Source organism: Anser anser (assembly GCF_964211835.1).
Source record: "Anser anser genome assembly, chromosome: 20".
NCBI classification, from domain to species: Eukaryota; Metazoa; Chordata; class Aves; order Anseriformes; family Anatidae; genus Anser; species Anser anser.
The window spans coordinates 10,631,938-10,641,390 of NC_139741.1; the positions used below are offsets into that span (position 1 = coordinate 10,631,938).

At 47.3% G+C, this 9,453-nt stretch overlaps 1 protein-coding gene and 1 long non-coding RNA gene across 3 annotated transcripts in view; one reads left to right on the top strand and one right to left on the bottom strand.

Moving 5' to 3' along the window:
* The first annotated feature begins 894 nt into the window (after positions 1-894).
* GALNT17 (polypeptide N-acetylgalactosaminyltransferase 17) overlaps positions 895-9,453 on the top strand; it is a 208,433-nt gene continuing 199,874 nt past the window's right edge. The window contains exon 1 of one of the 2 annotated variants that reach the window (XM_083806492.1): positions 895-1,537. In XM_083806492.1, the coding sequence (XP_083662618.1) occupies positions 1,300-1,537 (238 nt within the window). In that variant the 5' untranslated portion in view covers positions 895-1,299. The remainder of the gene's footprint in view (positions 1,538-9,453) is intronic. The other variant, XM_083806491.1, reaches the window with a different exon arrangement.
* Positions 4,977-9,453, bottom strand: part of LOC310884564 — a 30,492-nt gene continuing 26,015 nt past the window's right edge. Inside the window, exon 2 of the long non-coding RNA XR_014574284.1 lies at positions 4,977-9,004. This is a non-coding gene — a long non-coding RNA (uncharacterized lncRNA). The remainder of the gene's footprint in view (positions 9,005-9,453) is intronic.

Here is a 9,453-nt window from a genome sequence, read left to right on the forward strand (position 1 = left end):
CTGTCTACAGGAAATGTGCCTGACTCCCTTTTCTTTGGGATTGTAGCAGCATCCTGGATCTTAAGGTAGAAACCATAAAGGGTTGCACATACAGTAAGTACTAAGTTTAAACTCCCAGTCCTTTAAAGCAATTTTAGGTTTGTTTCCATGGCATTTTTTCCCCTTTTTTAATTATGGCTTGAAGGTGAGAGGGGATATTCTTGCACCTTGAGAAGGTGCCTTGTATGATCCAATGAGTCAGTGTTTGAGCTTCTAATCCATTTTCATGTCATCGTTCTGAAAAGCAGGGCTGACTGTGGCAAACTGATAAAGCTCCAAAGAGAGAGGCTTACTGCAGCTGTTCTGTTCGTAGGCGCCCTCTCGGATGAGAACTTTCAGTATTCTGGCACTGAAATGTTGGACTTGAATTCCTGTTTGTGGTATTTAGCGTTACAGCAATGTAAACCTGGGAGCGTAGGTGATCGGAGCTGACCACCTCGGTGCTTGATGCAGAACGTTTGGGGAGAGAGGGGAAAGCAGGACGGTCTGCAGCTCGTGATTAAACGTTTGTGTGCGGACAGCCTCCATCCATGTGGGACACACAGCGTCCATCGCGGGAAGCCCCAGAGCCAAGCTGGGGCAGGGACCCCGCGTCGGGCCGGGGGCGCCTGAACCCCCCCGGCACGGAAACTTTCCGAGCAGCCCCTGCACATCCCAGCCAGCCGGGGCGTTACGGCTCGGGGCAGGCCGGGGGGAGCCCGAGGGGCTGGTGTGAGGGGGTACGCGCACACCGACCCCTCCGGCCGGCCCCGCCGCCAGGCCCGGCCCGGAGCCTCTCCCCCGAGCGTGCGCTGAGAGGGGCGGGGGCCGCTCCGCGACCGCCCCCAGCTCCCCGCTCCCCGCCCCGCCGCGCTGCGGCCGGGAGGCGGCGGCTGCGGCCGGGGAGGGCCCGAGAGGGGCCGGGAGGAGCCGTGCGGGAGCGAGGAGGGAGCGGGAGGAGCCGCGAGGGGCCACGAGGGCCATGCCCCCATCCCGCACCGCGCCGCCGGCGGAGGCGGGCGCGGCGCTGCCGCAGGGCGCCCTGCGCCGGGCATGAAGTTACGGCGGAGCGGGGCGGGCGGCGCCTCCCCCGGGCGGCCGTAGCCCCGGGGCGGGCTCGGCACAGCCTCGGCAGCCGCCCCGCAGCTCCCCGCAGCGCGGTGCCGGTGCCGGAGCCGTGCCGGAGCCGAGCGATGTGCGCGCCGCGGCCGGCACCTGCCGCCCCGCTCCCCTAGCGCCTGCTGGCAGCGCGGCGGCTGGAGGTGCCCCTCGGGAAGTTTGATGGCTTCTTTGCGGAGAGTCAAAGTCCTGCTGGTGTTAAACCTGATCGCGGTGGCTGGCTTCGTCCTCTTCCTGGCCAAGTGCAGACCCATCACGGCCAAGAGCGGCGACTCTTTCCACGACGTCCATCCCAGGGCAGAAGTGGTCAACTTGACAGCCCACGGCATCGGCTCCATCCAGGATGCGGTGCTGAAGAGGCTCTCCCTCCTGGAAGACATAGTCTACAGGCAGCTCAATGGTAGGAGTGCGTCTGCTTTTAATGCCTTTTGGGCACGGGTGGGAGCGTGAGCTGAGGCAGAGAGCGAGCGTGACGATTTTTTGAAGTTTTCGTGCTAGAACTGTGCCCTTTCCCATGTTATCGTGAACACGGAGCTTCAGCTGACTGAATTGATTTGCAATCTGATTTCCAAGTTCTGTTCGTGTTAAAGGCTCAGAGTACCTTGCACAGGATGGGAGGAAAGCATAATAACATAATGCCGGCTTTCAGGTTTGTAGTACTGGCCAGGAAATTACAGTGTCATGATTTCTACATCAAATGAGAAGGGTGTTCAGTGGCCAAATACAGGGTTGGAGCAGCACGGCTTATATTGATTGAGGGAATGGCTTTAACCACTGCCGAGCTGTCCTTTTTGGACGGATCTTTTAAATGGCTAAAGCACATTACGTTGTTGGAGTGCTGAAGGTCAGAAAGCAAATTGCACTTTCTGTAATAAGTTAAGCAAACAATTCAGTATTTCCTATGGCTTAGCCTTGACAGCTGCTAATTAAAACCTCAAGTACTGCTTCTCTTTATAGTGTAGCGAAGGGATTTCTATTAAAATCTCACCAGGTTCAGTAGTTGTGAAATGTAGAAAGGGAGTTTTAAAGATGCCGCGTGGGATAGAGAAACATGCTGTAAAGACGTAAGAAATCTAGGTGAGCTATCTAATTAAAACACTGACTGTGGAAGCTAATTTTTTTAAAAACTGTTCCCCATAGATTCACAACTGGGAATGTGATCTCAATCAAGTCTTCCACTTCTTCCTTCGCATCTCTGTAGCTCTAAACGACTACCAGCTTTTGTATTGCAGAATTAGCAGAGTTAGTGTTTTTGGCAGTGGCAGTGCGATTCCCTCCCTGACTTTTGAATATGAAGCTAATGCATGATTCCGTGCTGCGTTCAGCTGAAAGCCGGCGTGCATCGTGTCTCTGTGCTGGATCGGAGCTACTGCTGCTTGCACTTCAGCACCGAGGATGTGAGGCAGGTGGGGGAATGCAGCGTACTCTTCCTGGTGTCTGATAGTTGTCTTGGTCAGCATCTGTGCTTTGTTGAAGGTGCTGTATGAAAGGAGAAGCACTCAGCGGAGTAGGGAAGTGTTACTTATACTGTTACTTTATGCACTTGCATGCAATGCCTGTCCTGTCCGTGAGAACAGCTAGCATCACAAGATGTTGAGGCAGCACTGTAGGGTGACAAACAAGGTGAAATGAAAGAACGACAAGGGATAAGGTGGAGAAGTGTGCGTCATGTACAAGGAAACAAACTTGGTGCTGGTGGATACTGCACAGGGCAGAAGTTTCCAGGAAGGTTTAGCCACTTTACCTAAAAAGGGGCGATAGCTGCAGTTCAAGATAGGAGACCACATGCTGGGACTGTGGTATTGGACCTATAATCATGATGCCATCTACCAGCCCCCAAATTCAGAGGGAGAGCTGAAATCATAAGCTAGTGCTCTTCTGTGGAGGTAAACAGGAGGGTCCCTGCTCTGATGTGCTCTGAGGGATGCTTTTAGAGCTAGCTGGTGCGCGAGGGCAGCTCTGGATGTGCCGTGTCGGCGGGAGGCTGCTTAGTGCTGCGGAGCAGCTGTGCACCTGGAGAACAGGGGAGGCAGAGAGGTGGCAGATGCATTGCCCGTATCACAAATGTTTTCTTAGGACAGGCAGGAAGCTGAGCACATAAATACAACGTCTTGCCTGGCCTCTGCGTGCTGGGGTGATTTATGGCATTGCTGATGAGTCCGGCTGAAAAATAGCTCTGGTGTAGCAGTTACGTAACTTTGGGCCAAGTGTATATTTGGTACGTGTGATTTTTAGGGAAAGTACCATGTGCTCTGTTCCCTGAGAGATGTCTGTGTTGTGCTTCAGCAAGGCACGGGTTCAGAGCATGATGCGGGAGGGCTGTGTGAACCCCGTCAGCACCCCCAGCTCCGAAAGGATGCAGCCACAGCCAGGTGTGCTGAGACAGTCGGTGGGATGGAGGATGCGGAGCAGCTGGACCAGCTTCCCCGCCAGGAGTTTGCTGAGCCCCCATCGGAGCTCGGTCTTCTCCTGGGTGCTTGTCGAATAGTTAAAGCTGAAATCTTAGTGTCTGTGTGAAGTGCGCAGATATGAGCTCATTTCATTTTTTCTCTTTTTAGGATAGGAAAGTAGCATGCTGGTGACAAGTGCCAAACAAAGCCTGCCATATGCTCTTCGACAAGTTCCCTACACAACGTGTCCACCGAGAGAATTTGTTCTGGTGCTTGAAGTTGTCTTTAGTTTTCAGTCTGACCTGTGGTTTAGCATGTATGAAATGTTTTAGTATCCTGTAGCATAGCACAAGGGAAGCCTGCAGCTCAGGGAGCGTTGGGAAATGTTTGGCCAAAGAGAGAAACTGAAACACAGTTTGGGTGGAATCAGCTATGGATTTTTGTCTGTGTTACAGGACTTGGCTGGATTTCAGTGCGAGCTGAAGCCATCTTTAAAAAAGTGAATTTTTTTAAAGGCTGCAATTCTGTAAAGATCAAATGAGCAATCTGATCATGCCATTGCTCTGTTTTTAGTTATCTGAATCGTGGTATAAAACATATCAGAAAGAACAGCTCTCTCTGGTATGGCAACCCTCATTTTATATGTGCGCCTGTTTATTTCTGTGCTGGCTATAAAAGCAAGCTAAACAACACTATATGCCTCTGGTCTGGTAAAGGAGTGATTTTACACAATCATTCCTTTTGAATGATGTTCCTCTGCATTGCCATTCTGGAAACAGCACCAGGATGGATCTTACTCCTCAGAGTAGATGCTCTTTGTGCACAAACAGCTGTCCCAAACGTGACCTGATCTGCAGCCCGCAGTGACGTCTCATTTTCCAGGTGATGCATCTTGCTGGTCTTGTAGTGTTTTCTGGCTGCAGTTAGGTGGCTTTGTCATTGCACAACCACGGGATGCTTGTTTCAGATGCTGGAGGAAAAGAGCACTGTGGGAATACTGAACTGGGCTGGGGATTGGCGATTAATTGCATCAAATGTTGCCCTTGCTTAGTTTTTGCCTTGGAGTCATTTGTACAGAATCTGTGAGAAGACTTAGACCTGTGCAAATTTGTCTTTTCACTCTTTTTTTGGCCTAAACCTGATTGAAAACTATACGCGTGCTTTGTTCTTTTTAAAAATTTATTATTGGTCCTTAGTTCATTGCACAAGTCTTGTGGTTTTTGCCTCTTGATTTTCTGTTGTTCTTTGCTCATCTCTCATCAGATGGCTCCCACAGTCACAAAGAAGTATGTGGGTGACCTTTGAATAGTCTATTGAAATGGAGGTTTTTGTTTGGGCACACGCTTATCTCAGAATTCAGAGGATTTTTAATTTCTGTAGTCATTCTGTGGATGGAATTTTCTTGTTGAGCAGATGTTAACAGAAAGCTAATGAAGGTCTGAAAGGAACGTGTGCATTTTATTCTGGGTATTAACCACAACTTGTCTTTTTGATTCAAACGTTGTTGTTTTTTTTTTTTTTAATGGTGGCATTTACATAAGTGAAAATTGTGGTCCAGATTACCTCCAACTTCATGGAGATTCGCACAAATGAACATTCAGTTTGGGTCCTTGTTCACAAAGAGGGGACCTCTGTGCCTATGTAAAAGGCAAACTAGTTAGCTAGGGAGGAGCTGGAATAAAGACTCAGAAGAGTGCAGTCAGTATCTGCTGCAACCGTACGCCCCCTGAGAAGTGCTGGGGTAAGGTTCTTTGATTTACCTACCTTGCCCCTTTGGGGCTATTGCTGAATCCCACTTATGACCAGGAGGAATTCGAGAAATGTGTTTGTAGGATCCTGAAACCACAAAGGCAGGTCAAACTTCTTAACACCAAATTGCTGTGTCCTGAGATCAGTGGCATATATGATGAGTGACGTGATTTGAGGAAAGCTACAGCTTACCTGAAGAGACAGCTTACAAACATTTTTCTCACTATGAGATCCTTCTTGATGGGATGTGTTGCACGGTGAGTAGCCGTTCGTCTTCCCTCCTGCAAGCAAGAGCCGTGGGGGAATTGCCCAGCTGGCTTTGTTTGGCTGTTTCTTCTTCCTTGAGCTTTTGCACTTCTCTGCTGCACTTCCCTTCATCCTCTTGAGGGTGAGCTTGATCCCAGCCTGGGTGTGCAAAAGGGAAATGTTCGCAGCAATGCAGGATGTGTTCACTCTGAGACAGAGAGGATAAGGCTGCTGCGTGCCTTTGGCAACGCCTGCCCAAGGTAGGAGGTGCGTTAGGAGGTTGGGTGTCGCCCGCCAAGATGCTGGTGGGATGCGTAGGGCCCATAACCAGTTTCTCTTAAGTGTGCAGAGTGCCAGGGCTGCGCTGATGAATGTTCATGCCAGGCACAAGGATATGATTTTGTGTGTTAGTTGGTGGTGTTTTTTTTTTTTTTCCTGTCCCTCTGGGTCTGATCCTACACTAAAGTGGGCAATCCGAACCCTGCTTGCCAGATGCTCTTGAAGTCAATGTAGGAACAGTGCAGTCATTGAGTAGTGCTGCCTGTAGGAGAATAAGAATCGCAGGGGGGAGTTCTCCAAATAAACCCCTGTTTTGCCTGTGGGGAAGCCATCACCCACGTCTGCCATTGCTAAGCACCCTGAGCAAATACCAGTAAATTAGTTCTGCTGCTCACGGGCTATCTGAGGCAGTTATTTAGCCACCTCCCTGGTGTGCTGGGGTAAACATCTGCATGGCTACTTGAGCCTGTTCAGCAGAGCTCCGGGTTGTGGGTTAAAGCCTCCAAGGAGTGTGCAGGCTGCGAAGTCCCCGTCCAGTGCTTTTTGGCTGGTGCACAGCAAGAGCTAAACCTAGCGAGCAATCAGCTGCCTTGAAGTCAGTTAGACAGGAATGATGTGGTATCTTTCGGAGGAGAGTGGAAAAAAACAAATTTCAATATCAAAGTTCTTTACTTTGTGCTAAATATTAGTAAGACAGAGAGCGCTCTGAAAGGACACTGCTGACTCACCTGAAACTTGTCATTTAATTTTTACTTTTTAAACTCACAAGAGATGATGTACAAGATCAGAAGGAATAAAAGGTATTTGCAAATTGCTGAAAAACATCACTGGCGTTGCTAGAGTGGCCAGCAATGAAGAAGTGCTGGAGTGGAGCTGGCCAGAAAATGGGTGATCAGAGTTTTCTTTTTATTTTCCCCGTGCACTCAAGAAGTCCACAAAGTAGACTGCTGCTGTAGCAAATGTTAAAAGTTGAAGAGGAACTTCAAATTCCGTGTCAGTTAAATAAGCCTATGTTCATTTTTTTAAACAAGCTTGCATCTGTGCTTTTGCACACAGAATTATTTGCACATGCTGAGATATGAACAAGTGCATGCCAGCAGCCTCCATGCACACAGATTGTGCTCTCGTCTGCTTATCCAATTAGGAAATTAACTTTGTGGGGGTTGCATATGGGCATGGAGGCAGATACTGAAACACAGCCTTTTGCGTGGTCTTACTATCCCTCTTGTGAAGTGGCACTTAATTAACTTAAAACACTTTAGAGATACGTGGATTTACTTCCCATAAGAATAAGATAATGCTTATCTTCTATAACACTTATCATCTTCAGAGTACATTACAAACTTAGCTAACTACCAAGTATAGAAAATTATATATGTAAATAAAGCAGATTAAAAGCTGTTCCATCAGCCATTTAGTAGTATGTAGTAGTGTTACACCCATAGATTAGCAATATTAAAATTTCCTTACAGGTAGGTAATATATAACTAAAGCACTAAGAAATTCTCTGATTAAGATAAGCAGCTGAATGTAAAAACTGGAGAGTAGAGAAATGCTGTTTATAGGTGGAATGGGCCAAGCTTTAATCACGTTAATGAAATCTATGAAGAGCAATTTTGATTTGGAGCACAGCCTTGCTGGGCAAAATCCTTTGATATAAGAAATGATGATGTAGAGATAAAGTATACAGTGATATGCTGTGGTGGATGTGAGTGTTGTATTAACTGATGGTTATCACACAGGATCTGATATACTGTTTTCCCGGTCTATTCCACTGCCATGATGTTTTTGAAGTAGAAACTAGATCATTTTACATAGCCTTATGTAGCAACCTGATAAAAAATTACAGCTTTAATATCAATTGTATACCTAACAGATTTGGCTATTTTATTCTCCATTGTGAATAATGCAAATTATCCACATTCGGTACATGCTTTTAAAAGTTCTCAGCCTAAGTCGGTAACTGCTGGAGCGTGGTCTGTGGAGAGAGTCTTCAGGCACCTGAGAGCTGCTGCCTGTAAGTTATCCTTATCAGGTCCATGGAAATTGCATCTGATACTGATCAAAGACTGAATAAAACAATAAATACTCTTTGGAGAAATAATAGAGTTAAAAGATGAAGCTTCAGATAGTCACTTAGGAAGCATCTGGAAGCTGAGACGTTAACGTGACATTTAGTTTACAACCCGGCTGACTAGGAACTGATAGATAATTTTTGTTTTCGATAGTTGTTTGGCATCATCAACCGAATATTCACTGTCGTTGGCAATGAATGAGTAATAAGCCACTAACACGTTTATCATGCAGAGACAACACAGGAATCATGAGATGCAACAGCAATGACTAGAAAATAGTGACAATGTTGGTATTTTATTCTTGCATATTAATTCGTGTCTGCCTGACTGGAGAAATGGAACCTTAGCTCAATAATAAATTTTGCAAACATACGTTAGATTTAGGCTACCAAATGAGTTACGAGAGCTTGCAGAGGTTTATTTTTAAGGATAGAGAAAAATCCGAAACAAAGCACAAAAAACAGGTGCTGTAATTATTATGTGAATTCCTGTATTATTTCCCAGCCTCAGTCCCAGTCAGTAGTGAGCTTAGTAAGAGACATTTGGAATTGGATGCATTTGGCAAAACACGGGCATGTAGTGACATTTCAGCGCCCGAAGGCATCCTGCCCGGCTTCCAGCTGCCACTCCAGAAGGGCACGACTCTGCTGTCGGTGGAGTGTCACATCTGCTGGGCTCGCGCAGCATCTTGGATATCCCGAGGCCTTTCGAATGGCAGCAGGCATTGCTTAGACAACAGTCCCACGCTTGTGCCTTGGAGATCTTCCGCTTTGATCAGAGAGGACAGACAGACGAAGCTGGCTTTAGGCGTATGCTGCCAATGCGCTTGGATTTTGGGGAGTCCCTCTGCTGTGATGTTGGCCACCATTTTCCCTCATTACTTCTCTCCTGGCAAAAGTTGCACATTTCCTATATGGAAATGCTGCACATAGCATGTGAGCAAAGCTGCTGGTTAGTAAGGCATAGCACAAAAGAGAACAGAAATGAGTGTTCTCAGGTAATTAAAAAGGTTTTACTCATTTTGTGATTTATGCCACTAATCTTTATATAAAACTCAACAATCTGGTCCAGATGTTACGGCGGGCTGGCAGGCTGCTCACTCTCAGCTCCTGCAGATGCGCTTGGATCCTGGGGTAGGTGAGGACATTCTGCACGTCAAAATATTAAACTTAAAAGGGAGACGTTTTCTGCAAGATGTTCGCATTGAAGTCTGTAAGCAGCTGTTCAAACTGAACGTGCTCAGTATTGACCCTACCGATCAGTCAACAGCAGCGATTTGACTTCAGTAACGTATCCTAGTGGTACAGTATTATTTTCCCTAAACAGTTTTGGGAGTACTAGCAACTGCATTCTAGCCCCCAATCCCCATGGTCAAATTTCTCCAGGAAATTGTCGAATGCTTTTACATTTTATTGCTACAAGCATGGCTAGCTCTGCCTATAAATCTAATAGCTTATCGACCCGCATTCTGACATTCACTGACAGTTATCTAAAAATAATGCGGTAATGATGCAACGAGAGCCCCACGCACCACGCTACGTTAAAGGAGAGTGCTATGCAGAGCCTCGCGCTGCTGA